Source organism: Equus asinus, chromosome 2 (assembly GCF_041296235.1).
Source record: "Equus asinus isolate D_3611 breed Donkey chromosome 2, EquAss-T2T_v2, whole genome shotgun sequence".
NCBI lineage: Eukaryota > Metazoa > Chordata > Mammalia > Perissodactyla > Equidae > Equus > Equus asinus.
In genome coordinates this window covers 139,582,941-139,609,916 of record NC_091791.1, presented here as the reverse complement: position 1 = coordinate 139,609,916, position 26,976 = coordinate 139,582,941, and the positions used below count along the sequence as shown (strand labels likewise).

Here is a 26,976-nt window from a genome sequence, read left to right as displayed (position 1 = left end):
GCTGTTGCTCATGGTCAGTTCCTGATAATTCTAGTTATAATTCTGTCCATGTTATTCAAGAAACTTGGAATGCAAATGAATGAGACAATTGTAGAAGTGACTTTGAATCTGCTATAATTTATGTTTTAAAGGTAAACATCTTGTCAACTTGCCTTGCTTTTTGTAACAAATTACTTGTAATATTTAACCTCTCAACTGATGCTAACAAGATAGTACTAATTCCAGGAAGTAATTAGAGGTTAGTAAAAATTTGTAGTTTTTTTTCCATCCAAGTTCGCAGACTCCTGAATTCTAGTTCCCAGGATAAAAACCTTTACAAAAGGGTTCAGGAAATTAGCCCAAATAGGCTAGACTGGGAGCTTGGAAAAAACCAGTATACAGAGATTTGGAATACAGATACTGCATGGTGGGGTTTAGATCGCAGACCTTGCCCAAAAGGGAATCAGCAAAGGCAGGATAGGACGTGTTTGGAAGGGCAGACCCAGGAGAATGACAGGGTGGTTTATGCAATCAGACCTCTCAACCAGAGCCTGAAGCGCCCCCACCTAGATTCGTTCATGTGAGCCTGCACATTCCCTGTATTGTTTTAGGCAGTTCTGGTTCGAGTTTTGCATTATTTCTAAGTAACCAGAAGATTCCTAATTAGTACACTGGCCCAGGAGAGATTAGCTAGGTGCTGTGAACCAAGTAAGAACAGAGTATCCCTCGTATCGGTTACTCTAGAAATAAGGCTAGAACGCCTCAGGAGTCACGTGGAGGAGGGAAGAAGGTGATGGGAAGGGAAGGACAAGGTTCTGGGCTCTCTACTCTTCTAATATTTAGTTTTTAAGTAAAAAATTTTATCTCCATTTTTATCTGTTTTATATAGTTTCCATAATATGTAGGAAAGGGTGCTGTCTTTTAGATGAGTTTGAAACACTGGGATAGACCTTCTGGGGGCACTTTTGCAGTTTTTCTGACATGGAAGAACATACTTTCAAAATAACTTCTGGCGTGTGGTAGAGAGCATCATCAGGACTCAAATGTTTCAAAGCTAGAAGATTATCATCTTTTCTAACGACAACCCTGGAAGGCAATTATTGTTCCATTGAGTAGGTGGGGAAAAGGTTAAATAACTTTGCTAAGGTCACATTATCATTTGTTATATTCTATTGGGACTGAGTTTAGAGGCCAGAGGATGGGAAAAGGCATTGGAGGTTAGTGAGACTTAGCCAGATATGCTCTGAGTTGGGTGGTTATGTCTTAAGAAGATAAGATTTTAAAAAGTACATGGTAGTCTGCCTTATGTAAAAATGACGTATGGTATTAGGAATTCCTGGAACTCAGGAGAAGAACCTTTGCTTTGTTGCATATAGTGGAAGAACTCACATGATATTTTAAAGTTTTTAAATGCAGTTTAAAACCATTTGTTATGCACAGGGATGGTTCAACATCTGCAAGTCAATCAACGTGATTCACTACATTAACAAAATGAGAAACAAAAACCACATGATCATCTCAATAGATGCAGAGAAAGCATTCAACAAGATCCAACATCCATTTATGATAAAAACCCTCAATAAAACAGGTATAGAAGGAAAGTACCTCAACATAATAAAGGCCATATATGACAAACCCACAGCCAACATCATACTGAACGGACAAAAACTGAAACCCATCCCTCTCAGAACAGGAACAAGACAAGGGTGCCCACTTTCACCACTCTTATTCAACATAGTACTGGAGGTTTTGGCCAGAGCAATTCGGCAGGAAAAAGAAATAAAAGGAATCCAAATAGGCAACGAAGAAGTAAAACCATTTATTATGACCTAGGAAAAGATGATCTATTGCCATGTTAAAACATCATGGTAAACATGAGCCTCCTGAAGCATTTAGGCTTTCAGGAAAATCCCAGTGAACACCAGTGCCTGAAATTCTCTGATGTGTATGTTAAGAATATGGCACTATCACATTCTTATTTACAGAGATTTGAATTTAGTAAGCATTTCTTAATTCTTTATTTACTTATTTATGTATAGTACCTATTTTTTACACAGTGATATTTGATCATTTGATCTACAAATTTTGTTTGTTTCAAGATGACTCGAGGAGAACTGCGTCTAGTGCTGTAACAGAAACTGGCCCTCCTGCAATGCCAAGGTTACCCTCCTGCTGTCCCCAGCACTCACCATGTGGAGGGTCGTCACAGAATCACCATGCATTAGGACATCCACATACAAGTTGCTTTCAGCAGCATGGCCACCATTTTCAACATCATCACCACCATCATCATACTCCCCACCCAGCTGTCCCAGTTTCTCCCTCCTTTAGTGACCCTACTTGCCCTGTGGAAAGACCTCCACAAGTACAAGCACCTTGTGGAGCAAATAGTAGTTCTGGTACCAGCTACCATGACCAGGTATGTGGAATTTGATGAGTTTTTCTTTCTTTCTTTCTTTTTGTTAATTTTTTAAAATTGTAGTTCCTTCAGGAGGGGGAAAAAAATCCTAATAAATTTTATATACTAGATAAGTGAGTATTCTTATTGCCCATGCAAAAGTGGCTTAATTTAGTGATCTGTGATTTTCTTAAAAAAATTAAGTCTCTAGGATTTTTTGATGGTCTAAATTATTGCAACTAATTGAGGGGCCAGGGATAAGGAAAATCAGAAGTGATACTATTTTTTATTCTGGAATAAGTTTGGGTATTTTAGTTAAATACAAGTGAATCTGAACCTTTGGGATTTTATTTCAAACAAAGTGTTAAAACTGTACTGTCAGTGTAATTCATGAGGAATTGGGAAATTCTCCCAGTTTTTTCTTTTCTACCTCCTACTCTGGAGCCTCTCTGTGATCTCCCCTCATCTAGAAATAAACAGCCTTCTCAGGTGCAAACTTGTGACATAGTTTATCAGGAGCAGATGAGGTATTGAAATGTCAGCCAAAAATTATAATTAAATAAATTAGTTGATATTATTAGTGAGTGTTTGAAGAGTCAGATCATATTAAATTAGTATTGGTGATCACATGGAGTAAACGAAGTCAGGTATTACATGCTTTTGCTATGTCGTCTCTGTGTGTAATTCTGATATAACCCTGGGCGATGCATATTTTAAAAAACAAAACATATAATTTTAAGTAAAACTGTAACTGACATGTATGCTAGAAAAAAGTCAAAAAGAAAATTCAGAGCAACTGCTTTTTGTATCCCCTGACCTTTCCTGAAGTACTTGTTTCATCTTATTAAATTGTGATGATTATCTCTTCTGGATCTGACAAATTAAAAATAATAATGAGGGATATTCCCTTAAAAAAAAAATCGGCAAACTAGCTGCTGTTATCAAGAGGAAATCTGAAAGGGTTTAATAGGAAATATGGTTAAAGAAATTTTCGATGATGTTTTGGTTCTGGTAACAGTTATAAGTATTAACATCTACTGATCATCTAGATCTGTTCTGCCTCTTGGGAATGAGGAAGCATCAAGAAAAACTTTAAAATTTTAAATTTAAAATTTAAAAGCAAAATTTCCCTTTACTAGAAATGTGAGCTGAAGGAGTGTTTCTAAGTATAGTAGGAAAATGGTGAAGAAGTGTATCTACCAACTTCTCTCACATTCACTCAAGAGCTGCCAAAAGGTGGGCCTTTTGTTCACGGAATATTGGTGTTGAAGAAATATTATTAATACAGTTGGTTTGAGAGGTCACTTGTGTATGCAGCATTTTCTTTCAACCTGAGTGAGTTAATTACAGGTAGAATCTCTCTTACAATTCTGTTCAGTGTAAAATGAATGTAACCTATCCACCTATCTCTAAGTAGAGGTATTTGGACTGCACACAAAACTTGAGGAAATCAGTAGGATCAGGCATTCGGTGGTGATAATGGGTCTGAAGGAGAAGAGAGAGTGAGGTTTTGAAGATATGAATAGTTTGAGACTTATATAGGTCTTTGGAGGACTCTGAAGTTAGCCACATGTTCATCAGATAACATCATGTGGTCTCCAGTTGAGACCCGTGTGGGCACAGCAGGAAGTTTAGGAGTGGGAGAAGCAAACTGATACGAGGATTTGTGATTGTGTAGATGTCTTATGAATGAGTTCCAGATTGTGGATAGGCAGAGAAAGATTGGGAGGATTAGGCCTGATGACAGAGAAGTTGCAGTAGTCACTTCACTCTCTGTTGCCCTTACTACTCCTTTGGGTGTAGCTTTCTCTTTAGAGAGAATAGTTTAATTAGTGTTATGCATTACTTATAATCGGTGTAAAGTAATATTGACATTTCTGTTCCCATCTTGCTTACCCTCCCCTTTCCTTCTAGAATAAGAATTGAATGAACTATTGGAATTGTGAAGAAGAGAGTTCTCTTTGTTGGTTTTTCCCCTTTTCTTTTTATTCTTTACTTTTAACTTTACCCTTGGTTCCTTCTAGGAGGATCTTCACCCTTCTTTACTTACTCTCTGGGAGTGTTCTGACTAGAGAAGAAGATAGGAAATTTGCCCACCTTCATAGTATGTTGATACTCCAGTCCATTTGCCAAATTTTAGCCTAAATAGGAAAATAGGGAAAGGATTTAAACTGTAAATATAAATTTACAATCTCACAATGTTATTGTTAAACCTTATTTACCCAAATTGAGGGCGTACGTTGTATTTGCCAACTCAAAAGGAGGCGGCCAGACATTTACTTTATTGTAGACACATAATGTAGAGGAAGGAAGGCGCTCTTTTCACCTTGCCACAACTTCTCCTGTACCATCATCCGCCTTCCCTACTAGCACCCAGAGTTCCTTTTGTTTCTGTTATCTCCTGAGGCTGGAGCCCATTGAGAATACAGACCACTGTGGTTCCTCACTGGACTGCTGGGTGACCTGGGTTTCTGGTACATGCATTATCCTAGCTTTCTTCATCTCCAACCCCTCAGCTTCCAGTATTGAACAGTTCCTTTATGTAATACTATATATAACATCAAATCTTTATTTTCTTTAATCACATTTTTTAAATCACGGCTATTCTGAACTCTGAGCAAAGGTTTATATTACTTAAGAATACAAAGAAGCAGTTCTGTTTCTGAAATCTGCTCTAGAGTAAAAGACAAAGTATTTTGCTTAGGGCTTTTCAAAATGCCTTTTGGGGAAAAAACTTAATTACTGACGAGTAGAGATGGAATCTGGACTCTTTGGTTTATTTTCCAACCTAGTAAATGGGCCTTCCCTAAAATCATATTCCTATTAAAAAGAATCAATGGTTTATTGTTGTTAGGTTTTTTTGGCAAATGAAAAAGGTTATGAGACAAAGCTAGCTCATGGTTTAGCTTGAATGATCTTATGCCCTTTGTTATTTTAGATAATGTCCCACTGTTAGAGTGTCAGTTGAATGCTTGCTATATGCAGTTTAGAAACAAGACAGATAAGTTTTTACCTGGAACCTTAATGTTTTCAGTGGTGTGATTATATGTTTTTCAAAGGAGTCCTAAATTACTAATCAGAATTTTGGAGTAAAGGAGAATATGGAAGTATGGTTTTAAAGTTTCTTTCTCTCTAAGATCTAGATAGTAGAAGAGAAATAGACCTTAAAATAACACATTAATTAACTTTTGTTCACCTCGTAGCATGATCTTGTACTTAATTTTTAAAAATTGATTATACATTTTAAGTATATAATCATTACAATTTTTACAATCCAAGATATGCATAGTATTTTCTTGGTGCTCAGTAGGTCTTTGCACTAAAAATTTTACCATTTTCAAATTATTATTTCAAAGATTCTATTTTTCAAGATTGCATTAGGAGTACTTTTATAATATAACGTGAAACAATGTTTTTACCAAACCTTAGAAAGATAAAATATAGTTCCTCTTTATACAGCAGGCATTGCCAGTAGACCTGAGCAACAGTGGTATCAGAAGTCATGGAAATGGTGGTTTTCATGGAGCATCTGCATTTGACCCCTGCTGTCCTGTTTCTTCTTCCCGAGCTGCAATCTTTGGCCATCAGGCTGCTGCTGCTGCCCCGAGTCAGCCGTTATCAATAGATGGTTATGGATCCAGCATGGTTGCGCAGCCTCAGCCCCAGCCCCCTCCACAAGCCTCACTTTCATCATGTCGACATTATATGCCACCTCCTTGTAAGTATAAATTAACAGGCAGAGAGCTTAGAGGCATATGAATGATGCATTGTACATTCCTTCAAGAAATAGCCTTTCAATAATCCTAATTCGTAAGTTTTTAGTATTTCTTTGACCTAAGAGTGGTATGACTTTTTCCCATTTCATCCTCCCTTCACCTGTATCCCCCAAACAGTCTTCTAAAGTAAAAAGGGCAGATGCTGTTTAAAAGAGTCAGGAAAATAAAAAGTATATTTTGTCTCTTTTACATTTTAACATTTATATTTTAATATCTATGAAATTGAAGTACATTGAATGGCACCTTTGATTCCTATAAAAGGAAGTTTTAGGGAATTTAGATTTATCCTTTAGGAGTAACAGGAAATTTGAAAGTTTAGTTAGTAGTTGTTTCTGGGTACAGGAAAGTAAATTTTGACTAAGAATTCTGAAGCTTAACTGAGGCATAAGACAATTCCTTAACAGAAAGTTTTGCCAATTGCAGGAAGGTTTCTATATACATTTGATGCAGGCAATTAAAATACATCAGACATGGCTTTTCTAAAGAAATTGAAATCTATGAGATATGGTAAGAAATGAGAAATACCCTTAGGCTATGTAAAATATATTTATTACTTTGTTAAATCACAAGCTAATAATCCAAGGGAAACTTAATAAATACTCGATAAACGATACTGAAAATTCATGCCAGGAATAAATCAGAAAGTTGGCAAGGAACTTTGCTTTTGTTCTGATTCCATGCAAGGGATAATTTTCAGTTATATATCTCCTTAGATTTCTTCTTACGCTCCTATAAGTTTTTAAATGTGGGTCATGCAGACACAACTGGAAGTCAACTCAGAATTTGTACAGTGAAACTTGGTGGTATGTCATTTACCTTTTCAGTAATGCAACTTAAAAGTGTAAGTTAGAAAATAGGTTTTGAAACAAGAGTTAGTTTTTGCAAAGCACCTGCCAATGGGCAAATTCTTTGTATGAACACTGGTATGATATACAGGCTGTTTTGTAATACTTGTTGATATTTATCTTTACTTGATATTTGTTAGGAACTCAAAATGTGTGTTTTTCTGCCCCTCTCCTTTCAAAATAATACACTGAAGCCATTTACAAGTGAATCCATTCCTTTTTTAATGTCCTGATAAAGAAATAAATATTTTAGACTTAAACTTGTTTTACTTCTATCCTAGAAGTAACTTGTGTACATCCTAAGAAATTCAAACTGCAGAATGATATAAAATGAGAAGTTAAAAGCCCTTGTCCCCACATCCCCACTATCTTAATATCTCAGAGGTAGCAGGCTTATTGTAAAACCTTTCAGAAATTTTCTTTGTATACCCAAAAGTGTATATATACCTCTCTCCTTTATTTATTTATTTATTTATTTATTTTTTGAGGAAGATTAGCCCTGAGCTAATTACTGCCAATCCTCCTCTTTTTTGCTGAGGAAGCCTGGCCCTGAGCTAACATCCGTGCTCATCTTCCTCTACTTTATATGTGGGACGCCTACCACAGCATGGCGTGCCAAGCAGTGCCACGTCCGCATCCGGGATCCAAACCGGCAAATCCCAGGCCGCTGAAGTGTGAACTTAACCACTGTGCCACCAGGCTGGCCCCAATATCTCTCTCTCCTTTAAAAAAGGGGAATAATATCAAACATATTATTTGCCTCTTGCTTTTTGATTTTGGAGTTTTTAAAAAAATTTAACAATACATCTTAGATTTTTCCCATATTAGTATATAAAAATCTAGCTTGTTTTTCATACCTTCATAACATTCTGTTGCATATTAAATTAATCCTTTGTTGTAGACATTTAAATCGTTGGTAGTTTTTAAGTCTATCTGTAGGATAACTTCCTAGGAGTGAAGTTGCTGGGTCAAAGTGACATGTTGAACTTTTCCAAGCAATATCAAGAGGTTTTTTTTTTTTTTACTGGCAACAATACATAAAATGGAGAAGAAAGGGAAATGCTCTACAGGAATGCAGAATATGTCACCTTTCTACAGTGGTTAGCAATCTGTTTTGTTTAGATAAACGGTGAATTATAATGATAGCTGAAGTTCTCACCACACACACAAAAAATGGTGGTAACTGTGTGAGGTGATGAATATGTTAATTAGCCCGGTTGTGGAAATCATTTCATGAACTATACATATGTCAAATCATCATATTGTATACTTTAAATATATAGTTATATTTGTTAATTATATTTCAGTAAGGCTGAAAAAAATGACTAGAAGAGTTAAACTTAAATAAATTGATTCATTTTGAAGCAAAACTTTAAAATTTTACAATATTTGTGAATATTATTGCGTAATGATTATAGAAATAGAAAACTTTGAAGTGAAACTGGAAAAAATACTCGAGTTTGAGGAAAGATAGTTAACGATGGTAAAACATAGTGCCTTCTCTTTTTATGACCAAGAAGTACTAAGATTTGTGACTTCTTGGAGTAAAGCATTGATTTGAAAACATAACTTTTAGAAAATTTGTTTAAAAGTTTATCTCACAACTTACATTGAGCTTAGCAGAAATTTCCTTTAAATTCATGCTAGCAAGATTTCCTTTGAAAATATGGCTGAATTGAGTTCATGGTTACCTAACTTTCACCCTTGCTGAATGAATCAAAAGAATTCAAAATTGAAGGAAATCCTTCTGTAATGAAACTGAGAATGGCCATAGCTCCATACCAGACTACCACGAAAATCTTTCAAATAAAATGAAATTCAGACTGAAATCCATGGAAGAGACAAACATATTTTTAGACCTTAAAACAGATGCACATCTCGTGTGTGTGTGTGTGTGTGTGTTTCCTTCCAGTCATTATTTTAAAAAATTATTTTATTGAGGCCATACTGGTTTATCACGTTGTGTAATTTTAAGTGTACGTTATTATATATCAGTTTCTGTATAGACTGCATCGTGCTCACACCCAATAGTCTAGTTTTTAATCTGTCACCATACATATGTGCTCCTTTGCCCCTTTCGCCCTCCCCCACTCCCTTCCCCTCTGGTAACCCTAATCTGTTCTCCTTATCTATGTGTTTATCTTCCACACCAGTGAAATCCTAAGGCACATCTGTTAGAGTAAAGAGAGATGTGTATTCCTCAATGGACCTTTCAACAGTTACTTTCAAACATAAAGATTCAGGAAGAAGAAATGGGGGAAATCGTGTGTTAATAAGGGCTGATTTCCATGGCAGCTTCCTGGCAGATATGCCCTATGCCCCCTTCATCTTCTTAATGTAGTACAGGAAAAAATGGCGGGCAGAGAGAGGAACAGCAATAAAAGAATATCTTTGCAGTCTTGCCCGGAAGGACTCCCAAGTTTCTTTCCTCTCTATGGTCCTCTGTAACTAGTAAATCATAAAAGAAAACAAGATATATATATATATATATATATACAACAAACAAGAGAGATATATATATGTATATACATATATAATGTATATGTTTGACTACACAAAAGCAAAACACTTGGGAATAGCAACGTAAAATTAACAAAAGAATTTGGAAACATGTATACCTTATTATGACAGCTTCCATGTAAACAAAGAATACTTATAAGTCGAGAAGAAAAAGGTGAACAGTGGGCTAAGAATATGAATAGACAATTCTGGGAAGAAATATAAATGGTTTATAAATACAAGATTTTTCTCAGATTCACATTTAAAAGATTTAGGAGTAATCAGGCACTCCTGTGTGCTGTTGATGAAAATATTAATTATGGTAACTTTTTGGAAAGAGTAATTTGTCAACTGGTATCTGGGTTTAAATTATTCTTGTAGACTCAGAACTGCTTCTAAGAATTTGTGGTGTAAAAACTGTAAGTAATATGTGTGTGTGTGTACATTCATGCACATGCATGTATGAAAGAGTGAGCACAAGAGGAATCATACACACAGATGTTCATTGCAGCATTTGAGTTGCTTCCAATTTAGTTGAATGGCAATATCTTTAATAAATTTTGGTACATTCCTGTAATAGAATGCTGTGAAGCTGTGAATGAGGTAAAGCTGTATGTATTGCCATGAGAATACATCTAAGATTATTCAAAGAAGAAACAGGTTGCAAAGCAAAATTGAGCAGACTCAAGCATTAATGAAGTATTCATAAAAATTAAATATTTGCTAACATGTTTGTAAAATACAATAGGAATGTATAATAGCAATATATATTCAACTGCATGGTGCCTGTGTTTTTCTTCCAGATGCTTCTTTGACAAGACCACTTCATCATCAAGCCTCTGCTTGCCCTCACTCTCATGGAAACCCTCCTCCTCAGACTCAGCCGCCACCTCAAGTGGATTATGTTATTCCTCATCCTGTACATGCTTTCCATTCTCAAATATCTTCTCATGCAACGTCTCACCCTGTGGCACCCCCGCCCCCAACTCATTTAGCCAGTACAGCTGCACCAATCCCTCAGCATCTTCCTCCCACACACCAGCCAATTTCACACCATATTCCAGCCACAGCACCTCCAGCACAGAGACTGCATCCTCATGACATGATGCAGAGGATGGAAGTTCAGAGGAGGAGGATGATGCAGCATCCAACGTATGTTTTATGTTTTTTAAAAGATAATCACACTTTATTCCTTTTTCTTCTATTTCCATTGGTCTTTAAAACTATAAAATCTTTAGAAGTGATATAACTATCAAATCCTCAGCTCACTAATAAATTAATTCTTTACTAACTAGAACCTTCCTCTGTCTTATCCTGAGTTGTAAGTGTTAACAAAACAAGTTTATGTCTGGTTGTTTAGTGAAATTAAACCACGTTCAGGGTATGACCCAGGGTCATTTATTTTTACAAATCAATCCCCTTTGTCTTTTTCTGCAGTTTTCCGTAGTAAAGATTAGTGTTAAAATTGATGATCTTGAGGGCCATCATATAAAGTTATCAAAGATTTGATTTATTATATTTATGAACAAGAGGGAAGAAGAGTATTAGTAAAATTTTCAACAACTGCCATTGAGAAAACAGTCTTCTTGGAGCCGGCCCAGCGGCACAGCAATTAAGTTTGCATGTTCCTCTTTGGCAGCCCGAGGTTGTGGTTCAGATCCACGGTATGGATCTATGCACCACTTGTCAAGCCATGCTGTGGCAGGCGTCCCACGTACAAAGTAGAGGAAGATGGGCACAGATGTTAGCTCAGGGCCAGCCTTCCTCAGCAAAAAGAGGAAGATTGGTGGCAGATGTTAGCTCAGGGCTAATCTTCCTCGGAAAAAAAAGAAAAAACAATTTCTTAACTTTATTTATAAGTTTACATATTAAAATATTGTACTTCCCAATCACTATGAAAAGACTATCATTGAACTTTTTGTTTTCTTTGGGAAGTTAAGATATGATTTTCTAATTCAGGACAGCAAACTCTGTTGGTCTAATTCTGCCTGCCTGTTTTTGTAAATAAAGTTTTATAGAAAAATAGCTACATTTGTTCATTTATGTATTGTCTGTGGTTTCTTTCATACTATGAAGACTAAGTTATGTATTTGCAGTGGAGACCATATGGCCTAATATTGCAGCCAACAATATTCACTATTTGGCCCTTACAGAATATGTTTGTAAAACTCTTGATCTAATTAATGATCTAGCACTTGTGTAACTTTTTCCTTTAGTTATAATTTAAGGCTAGATCCAGAATCTCTGGCTACTGCTGCCATTCTAATATAGCAACTCTTTATATAGAAAGTTACCAATTTAACATTTGTATCTTCAGTATCTGGTGAACTACTTGTCCTAAATCGTCAAGATTAAACATGCAAAATCTAAATGTGTTAGAAATTAATAGAACATAAGAATTAGACTATAAAAGTGAATCCCTGGAACTGTTTTTAAATGCCATTTGTTTAGGACTCTATGACCATTTATATTTGTAAATTTGACTGACTTTAGACTAGACAGAAAAAATATAATAAGCTGGGATGCACAATAAAGAATGTGAATGGAGCTAATATCAGTTTCTGAGATGTGTTACCATGTGTTTGCATGTGTTTGAAAAAAACTGCAGAAGGCTGAAAAGTTTTTCTCTTAAAAGTTTTATTCATTAAAATAGGTGAATATTTTACAGTATAAAAGTGAAGTAAAATAAAATAGTTTCCATTTTCCTGCCTTATATGTTTATATAAAATAACTTTGTGCCTGCAGCATTTTCTGGGGTATTTAATTTTTAAAAGTTTGTTTCCATTCAATTCCTATTATTCTATTTTAAATATCTGCTGTAAAGAAGGTATACAAGATAATGTTAAAATTGCCTTTTTTCTTGGATGATTTTTGAATTGGAGACGTAATAAATGAGCAGTGAGAATTTGTGAGGTTATGGCTTCTTGATTTATTATTAATTATTAAATAATTCATTTTATATTTTTATAATTTGTTTATAATTAATTTCATGACTAATTTATAGATATTTATATATTAATACTAGATTGTTTTTTCTACATTAAGAAATAACCAATTATTCAATTATTTCCAGTGGTCTTTTTGTGTTCTGTGTTTCCAGGCGGGCACATGAACGCCCCCCACCCCATCCACATAGGATGCACCCAAACTATGGTCATGGGCATCATATTCATGTGCCTCAGACTATGTCCTCACATCCTCGACAGGCTCCAGAGAGATCTGCCTGGTTAGTATCTTGTTTATTTCAAAACTCTGCTCAGCAGTTTATGGTAAAACTACTAGAAGAGATGCTTTTTAGTGAAAACTGAATTCCCTCTTAGCTGTGAGTCACTGCCTCTGGGCGAGTTATAGAGACCTAGAGAAGAGTAGGAGCTTGAGTTCTGGGGCAGGGAACCGTGTCAAACAGGAGGAGAGCTTTGGTGTTGTTTTTCAGAGGCGTCTACTATCAAAGTTAACTACCTAAATGGGGATCCTACTTTACACAACTTTTTTCTCCACCCCCCACCTTTGTTCTCAGATTTGCTTTACCGCTCCTAACCCCTTCTTTTGATAAGGGAAATCCAGCCTGCATCGTCCTAGGCTTGTGGTCTTTCCTAGAGAGATGGAAGCAGATTTGCAGTAATTTTCTTTCTGAATTCATTGTCTGTAGGCAGTCCTTGAGATCTTGATCCACAGTGACTTTTGAGGCAAAACATAAAATGAGAATAAATAAATGAAGATTTGGCATTTACCAATTATACTCTTTCTAAAACTTTGTTTACCTTGCTTTATAAAGTGTTTGCTTTTCTAAGTACACTCTCCCATTTCTGTTGGTAATAAGGACAACTAAAAGTTAAACCATTCTCATCCTTTGCCAGGGAACTGGGAATTGAAGCTGGAGTGACTGCAGCTACTTACACACCTGGAGCGTTGCATCCTCACTTGGCCCATTACCACGCACCACCTCGACTTCATCACTTGCAGTTAGGAGCCCTTCCTTTAATGGTAAAACAGGAAGTTTTCACAATTCTCATTTATTCTCCGTCTAAAAATATTCTTCCTTTTCTAAATTAAATTTTTACTGGAGTTATTTTTTAATATATTAGTTACAGGTGTTTTAATAGAATTTTAGAATTATTATTAAGTGGAAATGGTGCTATAAAAAGGTATTAAATATATTAAAGTCTGTATGTGTATTTGCATTGTAAAATGTACACTTCTTAATGAAAAAAGTGGCAAAGTTTTTCTTTTATACCAAGAGGACAGTCTTGATGCAATGTCACTAGGACATATGCTTTCATAAGTGGTGATGGGTCTGTTCTGATGTATTCATACTTTATTTTCTCATCTGCAGAATGACTGTACTAATTCTCTATATCTGATTTGAACAGATTCAGATTTTGTTGATACTAATTTGAGTTCTAAAGAACAAGTTCAAAATTTATTGTTTGCTTTTCATAATACATACTAGTTATAAAACTAGTACAGAGAAGGGCGTCGTTTTGTCTTGTGGAGGTAGAGGCACTGCAGAGAAGGGTTCCAAGATGTACGATTATACACGTGACTTCTGAGCAGGCTTTGGAATTGAGAATGGTGCTCTTCAAGTAGCTGCAGCTTGTAAAGAGCTATCAAATAGCATAAACACAAGGAACTGCAAGTTAGCTGGTATTTCTAGGTCTTAGGGGTGAGGGTCATTCAGCAATAAGGAATAAAGCTACCTTGCCAAGAAACTTGGACTCAGGAACCATTGAAAGGGGGATGTTCTGATCATATTTATGTTTTTAGAGTGATTTAATCAGATTGTAGTTAGAAAGACCACCTCCTCAGTTGTATAGAAAATAGATTTCAGGGTGGGAGGAAGGAAACTAGTTAGGGCATTATAATAAAAGAGGTAAAAGTTGATGAATGCCTGGACACAGGCAGTGGCATTTGGCATAAAAATGATGGGACACATTCGAGTAATATTTAGGATGACTCCCAGATTTCTAGTGTGGGTTATCAGGTGTATAGTGGTGCTGTTCACTAAGTTGGAAAATATTAGATGAGGGTTTAGGGAAGGGGTTAGGTGAGTTAGATTTTAGATGTATTAATTCTGAGATAACTGTGTGTATCAAGGTGGAATCTCCAGTAGGAAGTTAAGTTTATGATCTGAACCTCCAAACTTTAAACTGATATCTGAGTTAAAGATATGTCGTGATCTGTCAATATGTAATACATACGTGTCACATATCTGTCATAATATATGAATCCATGGAAGTGGATTAGATTTCTAGGAAAAATGTGTAGACTGACAAGAGATTGGAAAAACCTTGGAGAGTGATATTACTGTATTTAAATGATAATACTGTACTTCAAACAAAGGATTCTGGGAACTGCCTAGAGAGGTTGAGGAGAAACAAAGTTAGAATAATGTCAAATTAATGCGGTCAGTAGTGTCTTACCACAAAAAAAATAAAGTTTGACAAATGTTGAATGCATTTGGCATTGGAGTGGTTATTGGTGGCTTTTGTCAGAATGATTTCAGTAATGGTGAGGGATGGAGATGGGGTGCTTCTCAGATTACAGTAAGGAGGATGAAAATGTGGAGACAGTGGATATAAACTATGTTCTTTATAAGCTTGGCTGTGAAGGCAAAGTGGGAAATGATTCCAGGTTTAAGGAGATAACTTAGCTTTGGAGACACTTGAAGGTATTTTTAGGTTTAAGACAGAACAACATTAGAGAGGATTTGTTTTGAAGATATAGAAGACAAGGATGGGTAGTAGTTAATTAAAGATGGCCTGGGGTAGAGAAATAGGAGAAGATGGTGGCAGATGATAGAGAGTAACTTTGCATAGGAGAAAGAGGAAGCTCATCCATAAAAGCCAGAGGAAGAGAGACTAGAGAGGGTTACAGGACAAATGCAGGTTTAAGTAACTTTGGGGGCAGGAGTTCCTGTCTGATTTTTTGTTTTCCTTGGAAATGTGTAGGAGGTGGGTAATCTGCTGAGACTTGGATAGTATTGATCTTAATTATAACGAAAATTGTAGATATTTAAATAATAGGCTCTTTGAAGGTTAAAAGTTATTGCTTATTTCAAATTCTTTTCCACATACGAATTGTCTTTTAAAGCTATAGTATGTTGGATTCAATGAAAACTGATTAGTTATGTTCTGTAAAGTTGCTGCAAACTCTGAGTAAGCCAGTACTGAGCCATTATTCCTAGGGTAAACACAGGGTTGTTACTATATGCCTCTGGTTACAACCACCAATTAATACATAACCTTATTTTAATGTGTATTTCTGTTTAAAGACACCCGATTTGGTATATGTTAGTGATTCATTAACATTGAGCTCATGGCCAACACCACCATAATTCATGCCTGAATGAAGCTTATCTACACATAGTTGCGCTTCACAGCCTTCTTGAACTTAGGAACGCTAGCCAGCACTTAAACATTATGCTTGGGCGCTATTTTAAAGAATAAAATCACCAATTAAAAATACCAAAATGTGAAAAACATGGTACTGCAAATAAGACACTTGTTTATAGTATAAGAGCTGAAAGAAGGAGGCAGAACCTTCTGCCTCAGCTACAAACACACATGTCGGCAGCTCAAATTTTTTGCTGCTCTGTGCATGTCCACGAATGACTGTGACAGAACAAGTATTGATTTTGGAGTTACAAATAAATGTTATCAAATAGGCAGATTCACAATAAGGGATCCATGAATAATGAGGATTGACTATACCTAACAAAAAATTAGAAAATGCTGTTAAAACTTTCACTAACAGAACCAAAGAAAGAAAGGAGTAGGGTACCTTTGGCTATTAAGGAGTTATAGGAAAGGAAATAAAACTTTTATCTTGAAGTTAAGTTTTGTTGGGAAATTTTGTGCATTTCTTTTTCTTAATACTTTTTAATAAAGCTCTCTGAAATTGACAAGATCTTATGAAAATTTTACGCCTTATACATTTCTGCCACTAAGAGCATCGTTCTTAACTTTAGGTATTTTCTGCTTAGGATTCTTTGTGCAAAATAAATCAAGTAGAAGAAACCTGTTATCTCATAGAACAGCTATTCTTTTTCTTCTGATTATATTTTAAGTTATTATATAAAAGATTGTATTTGATGAGGACCTTGTTACAGAATGCTTGTTTGGCGTTATGTATACTTACTGAAGTTGGATTTTGTGAGTAGCTGATTGGAGAGAATTGATTGTCTGAATTATTCACTGTTAACAGTAAAACTCCACCTCTTCTTAATTGATTTAGCCCATCTCTTCTATTAAAATAGGTTCCTGACATGGCAGGCTATCCTCACATCCGTTACATTTCATCAGGATTGGATGGAACATCATTCAGAGGTCCTTTCAGGGGCAATTTTGAGGTATGTAATAAAGTTGATGAAGATATTTGCCACAGTATCTTTAATGCAGAGAGAGAATGTATGTATTATTAGTATACACAGTTGTATAGGGTTGCCACAGTGGCTGGAGATGAGAAGGCAGTAAAATATCTGAATTTCTGATTTGCTTCTGGAGGTTATTACAGAAAAGTTTAAAAGCAGTATTAATCTTAGTGTTAAAAGTTACCCAAGTATTTAAAGAAGAGTAATTGAAAATATCTAATATAAAAGAATGTAGAAATTTATTAAATCAATATAAATATCAGATAAAGAACCATACCATTAAATGTGGGGGGGGGGACCTTAATGGTTTTGACTAAGCTTAATTTTTAGAGAAACATTGCTGGAGAAAAAGAAACCTGGGTAATTCTGTTTGTAGCTAAATATCTTCTTATTTGAATTTTCAGGAAGAACAAATCATTTGAATATGACAAAGTTTTGTTTCTTCCTACCAATTTGGAAGTTGAGTCAGTGGGGCTTAGGACAGTCGTTTGATTTGTTCCTTGCTTAACTACAATGATTTCATCCTACACGTGCATACATACTTAGTGACTTAAATAGTACCATGTGGTAATATGTTGCCCTGATTTGTAAGGATAACTTTGCCATACCACTTTAGTTGGCTGAGAAAAAAATGATAAACAACCATTTGCCTTACCATATATGGCTTTTTCAACACTTTATTTATATTGCAGGTTTATAAATATGGAACTTTATTGCTTTTACAATATTGACAGTGCAGTTCAAGGAATAATCATCCTGGCTTTTAATACTAGTTATTCTTCACCTTCAGGAACTGATTCATTTGGAAGAAAGATTAGGAAATGTCAATCGTGGAGCATCCCAGGGGACAATTGAAAGATGTACATATCCACATAAATACAAAAAGGTGAGAATTTATTCTATGAAACATCTACATTATTATTGAAATGCATAAAATTTTAATATTATGGACCTTCTTTGAGTTTGTGGAGTCTGGCGACTACATTATTTATTGTTAAAACAATACATGCATATGGTTTTAAAAAATTATAAGTATAAAAAACATAGATACTCTGATGTTTCTTACTCTGCTGACCCCAATCTTCCTTCCCAGAAGAAAACTCATGGTTAAGGCCTTCTTAGGGAATCTTCCAAATATTTTTATGCATTTATAATAATGTGCATATGTATATTTTTTTCTTCCATTTTTAAAAATAACACAAAGGGAGTGATATGCACACAGTTCTGCACATTTTCTTTTCATTCTTTATCAGCACCCACAGAGCACCCATATTCTTTTTAATAGCTTACACAGAATTCCACCATATGGCAGTACCATAATTTAGCCACTTACTTTGATAGACATTTAGTTGATCTACATTTCTTATATTCTACCCTCAATTCTTTATGCAGTATTATGTCTAGAAGTTATGGAGTAGACATGTTAAATAAGTTTCTTTCAACAAATAACAATGTTCTGTGATATACAGAGAATAATAAAGTGTGAAAATTACTGTTCTTTGTACTTTTTATCTGTTTTCTGAGTATTAATGAGGTATTACCACTGAATTTGTTATTTCACCTGTCTAATACTACACTTAACATTAATTTATTTGAATGTTATTTGAAACATTAATAAAATAAAGTTTATTTAGCTATGCTCATAATAGGGCAAAAATAGAGTTTATATTGTGTATCATCCGAATTGTGGATTAAAAATAGTTTCAAACTAATGAATTTTTTTACATTTTGCTTTTGATGCTGATTATGTAAGGGTCTTAAAAGAACACTTAGTGGATGATAGTCACTTAATTCATCCATTAGTTTATGACAGTTGTACCTGAGATTTAAGTTGTGGGTGAATATGTGGTTTTGTTTTGTTTTGTTTTTCAAATAAACACAGATTTTACTCAGTTGTTCAATAATGTCATCTCTACTAATAAGGTAACAACTGATTGGTTCTCACAGAGGAAACTGCACTGCAAACAAGATGGGGAAGAAGGGACTGAGGAAGACACAGAGGAAAAATGTACTATCTGTTTGTCTATTTTAGAGGAAGGTGAAGATGTGAGGTAACTAGACATTAATTATCTAAAATCCATTGTCAGAACTAATATGAGAGATTTTATTTGAAACTAGACTAGAAACCAAATAAAGATTACTCTTGGCTTTGCCTGTTGCCATTCTGTGACGTGTAGAATTGCCTTCTTATAGTGAGTGAAAGAATAAAAAGATTGAAGTCTTTGTATTACCAACACAGGGGTGGGGATGGGAAGTATACTGTCTGTTTTAGGGCCACACCAAGACTTGGCCATGGAAATTTTGTAGTCAAAATTGTCTAATATAAATCTTTCAGAAAAGAGAATTCAAGAGGCTTTAGTGGCCAAGACAGTTACATATATGTATTCTTCAAAGGTAAGGGAGGATCCAGATTAGCTCATGCAATTTGTTTTACAGCATCTTTTATAAATCAATTTTGTCCTAAAATTGCCTCTCAAATTATAGTACTATTCTTTTCTTGCAACTGTGTGATTTAGAAAATGTTACTATGCTAACCCAGTATTCATTTTTTTTTAGGCATTTTCTTTTTATCTCTCTTAAGTAACTGTTTTGTTCCTATTCTGTTTTTTCTTGTATAACATAATCCCATGTGAAACAGGTTCTATAACTTATATAACAGAAGTGTATGGTAATTTTGTTGCCCTAATTTATAAGGATAAATGTTAGCATATTTCTTCAATTGGCTGAGAGGAAAAAAATTATAAACAGTTGTCTCCCATACCACATAAAAGGTTATTTGAACACTGTATTTCCAATGAAGGTTTATAAGTATGGTAGATAACTATTTTTACAGTATTGACAATACTGTTCAAGGAGTAATTAGAACACTTCTTTTTAGCTACTATTTTTATAAAATATTAGGAAGTCTGAAAATGTATGACATCTCTTAATAGTGGATGACAGTAGAAATGGACATTTAAGTCATAACTTTTATCCCACTGTTACACCTAGATTTAGTGTTACCCTGTATTGCTTGGAAGCTTTCTTTATTTCTCAGTTTCTAATTGATAACTTAGTGAAGTGTACTAAAGTAAACATCTCCTTTTAAGTTACTTTTAAAAGAGTTAGCATAGTGTTAAGTGGCTATAACAATTTTCCCATGAAAACATTATTAACCATTAATCAGTCATGTACTTAAGTTTAATATATAAAGATTCTCTAGACAGAAAATAATATTGCATATAAGCCATCCCTTAGTTAGTATGACATGGCTGCTATATATTTACAACATGAGTTCTAATGTTTTTGAGAGAGAATTAAATGAGATATATTTTTTAAAGTGCTTCACAAGTGCAATGATTTGGTATTAAATATTTGCAGTATTATATAACAGAACATATTGCCAACTTCAGTGCATTGGCAGCTCATATATAGAAACAAAACTGGAATAATTGCCAGTGTAATTGTTGTTCTTAAAATTCTTGAGATTTTATATAGTTTGGTTCCATAGCTGTGACACTTAATTATCTTGGTCATTTATACATCATGGTGCCCAGACTGTTAATGTAGTATAGGTGTAACTTTCATTAAAGAGGTGGTTATTTATTTATTTATTTTTTTACAGAAGAGAAAGATGTCTAGTAACTTCAAAACACTAGTGAATCACTACGTGTATCATTTGTTTAAAAATAAACGCCATGTGTGGTTGTCATAAAATTAACTTTTGCTTTTTGTTTTCTTTGCCTATAATAGACGCCTTCCCTGTATGCACCTTTTCCACCAAGTGTGTGTTGACCAGTGGTTAATTACCAATAAGAAGTGCCCCATATGCAGAGTGGACATTGAGGCCCAGCTGCCAAGTGAAAGTTGACACCATGTTTCAGAACTCTTGCCCTCCCTCTCCTTCCCATCCTCCTGGTACTGCAGTCAACCAAAGATGGCATGACTTACCTGCGCAGATTTGGAAGCCCTGAACTTAGAGTGCTGGCTCTGCTATATGGTACAACTAATGCTAGACCTACAGTTTATGTAAACAGTTGATTTTGATGTATTTATAAAAGCTTTTTTTTCTAGATTTGACATTTTCCCTGTATCATTTTACTGTATTTTTGCATGGTTCCTTGTATTGCATTTCTTTGCACATATTATGGGCTTGTGACCCTAAACTTGCAGGCAAGATTAGCTGCTTTAGTAAGTAGGATTTTGTGGTCTTTTTGTTTTTTACATAGTACCAGGTCTTGAGAATTATGAATTTTTTTATCCATTACTAACCTTTAATTTAATCAATCATGTACTTTAGTTTAATGTATAAAGATCCTCTAGAAAATAATATTGTGTATTAAGACATTCCTTAATTAGGACAAAATGGCTGCTGTATATTTACAATATGGAGTTCTGAGTTAAATACCATCCTTAATACTGGGAACAGAATACAAATCATATTCAATCAGATGCAGGTGGTATTCACATCACCAGAGTGATCAATAGAAATTTTCTTGGTGTATCTTTTTCCTTCAGCACAATGCAGATAGAGTTGAATATTGATATACATTTAGACTGCTGTTCTGATTGTATTTATCTTTTTCCTACATCATTTAGAACTTTATTTCCCTGATTAAATTTTTGCTGCTGTGAAACAGCTCTGATGAACACTAAATATTAATTTCAATTAGCTGGATTGTACATACTTGCAGATTTAACAAAACTTTAGGGAAATTGAAGAAGACATGTAGAATTTTGTTCAGTCTTCTGCTAAGCACGTATAGAAAAGATATCTGCTTATATTGATTTTGTAAACACAGTCAGGATTTAGAATTGCAGTCATTGGCAGGTATCTATGCATTCATAGAACTTCTGAAGGTCTTAGGATCACTTTTAAGGGATTTTTATTAGTTTAAAGATAAATAAAGTCAGCCGAATCTACATGTCTCTTGTTTTATTTCTCTTTAAACTTGAAAACAGTAAATCTGCAGATACTGTGAGGCACAAATTATACTGTCAACCTACTGTTGCTCTGGTTTTAGACTCCCACTTCATACATTACCAAGAGTCGATCACTGATTTAAAATTTTTAATTTCTATAGTTAAGATTTACTGCATAATATAGAATATAAAGATAAGTTAACGTACTAACATTTCTCCTTTGGAGAAAGTTTTAATCCACTTGAGGATGCATATTATCAAGATACTTTCATATACAGGATAGCCTAATTTTATTTGTCTAAATATGCTTAATATGCCCCAGATTGCAAATGCATCAGTCAGTAATATCACTGTCTGTATGTGGAAGACATGTTCCCATGGGTCATATGTGAAGATGTCAATAAGCTTGCATTAAGCCACCTGCTTTGTAAGTGGATTGATTAATAAATAACTTATATTTCTATTGTCTTTGTGTTTCATAATTAGTTTTTATAAAACAGTTTACATAAAACATCTTGGAATTCAAAAATAGTGATCTCACCCAGGTTGATATTTGCATAATTTGGTGTTTGTATTCATTCAGTTATGGCTGCTTGTCCTTTTTTTGTATTAGTACATGTTATACTGTAGTAATTGTCAGTATCAACATGCTTCAACATAATATGAGTAGAGGTGGAGGATGGGCTATGGTTAAGAAATTTGGATATAAAATTTTTAAAAAGCATACTTGATGATTAAGCTGCAATTGTAGAAAGGCAGGGGGCAGAGAGAGAGAGAGTGTGTGTGACCCATGTCTGCTGTCTTACTGGGGAAAAGAGCAAGTAGACTGTCTTCAAGTCACCTGTGATGAATGTAGGACGGTGCCACTGGAAAACCCAGGGTCTGTGCCAAGGGACTGAAGAAGTACAGATAGATTTCTCTATTTTTTAATATTACATCAGATTTAGATGCATGACTACCTGTTGACCTGTTTAATAATTGCTACTAGGGTTTTTTATGTAGATACAGCATCATTACTGTAAAATTTATTTAATGCAAGTATTTGTGGTATAAACCTGAATTGTTAATATAGGAGCTTATTAAGCTACTGCAGTTAGTTACAGAAAAATATAATTAGTAATGAAACAAGTAAGGAAGAAAATAGTTTTTAATATTTTAACTTTTTGTGCTTTGCTTCGATGTGTTCCATAGCCTGCTGTATCTTATGTCAAAATGAAAATTTCGGTAGCTGTCCAAATACTTTAAAACTAAGATTCTCTTGTCAGCAAATCCTTATTTTTATTGTTGTTAATATGCAAGTGATAAACTGATACTTGAAAGAGTTTTCTTACTTTGGTAACTTTATTTTAGCTGCTAGCACACTTCATTTGAACCATAACAATTCGACATACAGAAAACTAGCTCTGTTTTAAAATGGTATTTGTAACACTGAAATTAAAATATAAACTCTGTGGACATTTCATTGTTAGTTTTTCACAAATGGGAATAGTTTAATTCTGTAGAAAATGCGTCTTGATTTCTAGCTTACCTTCCATACCCTGTGAAAACAGTAAATTTTCTTGCTTATTCAAGACTTCATGTGTTACAGTATTGGATATATCAAGGTTGAAATATCTTCTTTCAGTTATAGATTTCAATAGTTTTCTTGAATTAAAAATTATGTCCGGGGCCGGCCTGGTGGCACATTCCGCTTCTGCAGCCCAGAGTTCGCCAGTTGGGATCCCGGGTGCGGCCACGGCACCGCTTGGCAAGCCATGCTGTGGTAGGTGTCCCATACATAAAGTAGAGGAAGATGGGCACGGATGTTAGCTCAGGGCTAGTCTTCCTCAGCAAAAAGAGGAGCATTGGCAGCAGCTTAGGGCTAATCTTCCTCAAAAAATAAAATAAAATAATATAAATTCTATTAAAAAAAAAAAACTATGTTGAAAAAACCACCTCTTACTAAGAAAAATTAACGTTACCAATTTTGTGGTTGGGCCTCCTGGGGACAATCTCCTTTTTCTCCTGTGTATTCTGTACAAATTCGTAGGCCACACTGAAGATTTTTTGGAGTTGTGAGAAGAATATAGGCTTTGGTATCAGACTTGGGCTTTGAATTGTGCAGCTTTGAACAACTTAAGCCTTAGATTCTCAAGAGCCTTTGTAGGAAGAATGTTTTGACAGGGGAAGTGGAAGAGATGTGGTCAGTCTCCCATCACTGCATCCCAACATGCTATTAAAAAAAATGGATGCCTTTCACCGCACTGCTATCTAGACTGCCACACTGTTAGTATTTGCTCCGAGAATAAGTTGTCGTGGTGTGCCTGGGTTCCTTGAGCTTCACTGTTAGCCACACACTCCCTAAAGTTCTGTGTTATCCGTTGCTGTGAAATAGTTATCTGCTGCTTTGTAATCCCAAAACTTAGTGGCTTAAACATCACAGTCTGTTTCTGTGGGTCAGGAATTTGGGAGCAGCTTATAGAAGGCATATAAAAACAAAAACATGGATAATCACAAATGAGGTCCAGCTTTTAAAGAATTGTTTGAGTGGAGGCTCGTGAAGGCACAAGAAAGGTTTCTTTCCACCTCTCTGGGTCTCCCTGCTTCTGAGCAAGCTTATAGGCCCTAGAGTGAGACAGACCCATGCATCCTGCCCAGCCAGCAACAAATTACCTGGTTACCCATATAGGATAGATAATGTTGACCTGTTGGTCAAGGTGAATGCAAGCAAAGCCAAGGAAAAGGCTTTCCTTTTGTAAGAAAATGACCTGCCCCTGCCCCCAAAGAAATCAGCAATGATAGTTACTATTTTTATTTATAACTTAGTTTGGGTAACTTGAGAGAAAATTTTATCCTAACCACTCAAACCTTTTAAGTTACCTTACAATTGTTTTTCCTTGCCATCGAATTCAGTCATTTGCCAAGGTTCTGTCATTTCCCCAAAGATGCCTCTACAACCCGTTTCCATTTTTTCATTCTCCACACTCATCCAAGTCAGAGTTTTGTTACATCTTGCCTGGGAAACCTTTAGCTTTCCAACCCACTATAATCCATCCTTCGTGCTGCCCCCAGGGGTCAGCTTTCTGAAGCAAAGTTTTGACCAAGTCATTATCCTTAAAAACTTTCCATGGTGCCTCACTTTCTGAATCTGTTGCAGCTTTAACATGTCTGTGATTCTAAGGCCTGAGATTACTTTCTGTTTTCTCATTGTTCCTTCTTGAATGCCTTTGCCATCTCTGCCTGCTAAAATCTAACCCTTTCTTCAAAGCTCAGCTCAAATGACCCCTTCTAGCAAGCCTTCCCTCATCCACCCCCATTTTGAACTCATCTCCATAGTGCTCAGTATTTTATACGTTCTGCCTCTTAATAATAATTTTGTTCCTGTGTTTCTCCCCTTCCTTGTTCTGAACTTGAGAGTATGGCTCATACTTTATTCTTCTCTCTGTTCCCTGCAGTGCCTTGCACACACTGACATTTTAATTTTAATAGAACAAATATATTTTATCTTCTAGCTAGTTAAGAGAGAAAAGAAGAAATCAGAGGTAGGCAGAAATGGGTAGGAGTGGGGAACAGAAATGGGATAAGACCAACTGGAAGGGTGGCAACATGGTAGTATATTAGGAAGATAGCTGGGTTCTCATAAAAATCAGCTGGTGAAATGGTCATTTGCCCATTGTCTCAGTCACAAATTAATGATATATAAATCCCACTGGGCCCTTGATGCCCTCACTGTGATACTGAACAATGGCTGCTGAAAGTCACCATGGACAGAAGTGGACAAGCATACTTCAAGGATATAGAAACCACCTACATGAGCTGAGCTTTTAGACTTGTCCTATATGATACATTAGTACATAACCCAAATGAATCTTAATAAAAATTCAATAACAAGTACCTTTTTTGTTCGATGCACTAGAGACAGAATTGGTGCACAAAACCAAACACTTGCCCTCATGGAGTTTATGTTCTAGTGCACTCATTAAATTAAGCAGCTTCCAGGAGTGAAGTTGAGATGGTCCTAGTGGCCTGCCATTGGGATTTCTAGGAGGGCTGTGAGGTTTCTAGCCCTGACTTAACCCGGGGCAATTTTTGCTTCTTGAAGTTCTTGAGTTCTCCATCAACAGTGGCTATCTGATTGTGAAGTATTCCCAATGGAGGAAGTTCCTGGAAATCTAAGAAAACCCCAAGACCAGGAGAAAGAGGTGGGTATCTGAATATGAAATTGAAAGTGAGGAGAGTCTGACAAACAGCAAACAAATCTTCGGTGATTTAGAAGGGTAGTCCTGACAGCCAAGAGTCTACCCAAACTGGGGGATTTGGTGTCAGAAAAGAAGAGTTCTCATTTGGCACTCCAAGACCTAAACATTTGTGTAAGAGTCCCAGAATCTCTGTCTTTCTGTCTCTGACTCCCTTTCATCAAGTTGGAAGACACCAGGCAACAGCTACCTTGAAGCCCAATAGCTCCTGCCAAACCAAGCCACTCCCCTTGTCTCCAGTCATGTCAGTCCAGTACTGGTGGTCTGTGCTTTTGCTTGGGGGGTTTCTCTGCCTGCAATATTTTCCCTTCACGCCCTAGCCGCTGAAGTTCATACGTACACCTTTTTGAAGCAGTTAACCAAGAAATGAAAATAAAGTGAATTGCTCATGTAGAATTTTACCATACTGTAAAGGGCCATTGGCCTTCAAGAAATTTATCCTTGGTTAATTTTCTATTTGATTTCCTTGATAACTGTCAAATTTTTCCCATTCTTTCTGCCAAATGTAAACAGAGTGGACAATGGTAAATATAGTGGAAAGAGCACAAGCTTTGGAATCTGATATGAGTACAAATCTTAGCTCTGAATCTCGTAAGTACTACGATTGTAGCTAAGACATTTAACTGCTCTGAGCCTAGTTTCTTCATCTGTTAAATTGGGATAATACGTGAAGGATAACCAGACTTATTGTGGTGATCATTTTACAATATATACAAATATAGATTCATTATGTTGTACACCTGAAACTAATATATGTCAATTATACTTCAATAAAAAACGACAAAAAATTGAGATACTACTACCTACTTTATAAGGATTGTTATGAGGATTCAATGAGAAACTTTATGTATAGGAAGAGTAATCAATAAATGTTACTTAACACAAGAGGGAACAGGAATAAAAATATAGGAGAACTACAATGCATTAAACAAGAGGTTGACTCAAGTTTATTTGTAAGGTTCTAGGTTAGTTG

General features: G+C 35.4%; 1 protein-coding gene across 14 annotated transcripts in view; it reads left to right on the top strand.

Annotated features, from left to right (window-relative positions):
• RNF111 (ring finger protein 111) overlaps positions 1 to 22,231 on the top strand; it is an 84,921-nt gene extending 62,690 nt beyond the window's left edge. For 4 of the 14 annotated variants that reach the window (XM_014835318.3, XM_014835316.3, XM_044764799.2 and 1 more), the window contains 9 exons: positions 2,079 to 2,398; positions 5,837 to 6,095; positions 10,301 to 10,649; positions 12,571 to 12,723; positions 13,355 to 13,481; positions 16,753 to 16,845; positions 17,657 to 17,752; positions 18,790 to 18,917; positions 20,599 to 22,231. In XM_014835318.3, coding sequence (XP_014690804.3) covers positions 2,079 to 2,398; positions 5,837 to 6,095; positions 10,301 to 10,649; positions 12,571 to 12,723; positions 13,355 to 13,481; positions 16,753 to 16,845; positions 17,657 to 17,752; positions 18,790 to 18,917; positions 20,599 to 20,716 — 1,643 coding nt within the window. In that variant the 3' untranslated portion in view covers positions 20,717 to 22,231. The remainder of the gene's footprint in view (positions 1 to 2,078; positions 2,399 to 5,836; positions 6,096 to 10,300; positions 10,650 to 12,570; positions 12,724 to 13,354; positions 13,482 to 16,752; positions 16,846 to 17,656; positions 17,753 to 18,789; positions 18,918 to 20,598) is intronic. The other 10 variants (XM_070500762.1, XM_070500757.1, XM_070500755.1 and 7 more) reach the window with 7 other exon arrangements.
• Positions 22,232 to 26,976: the final 4,745 nt, after the last annotated feature.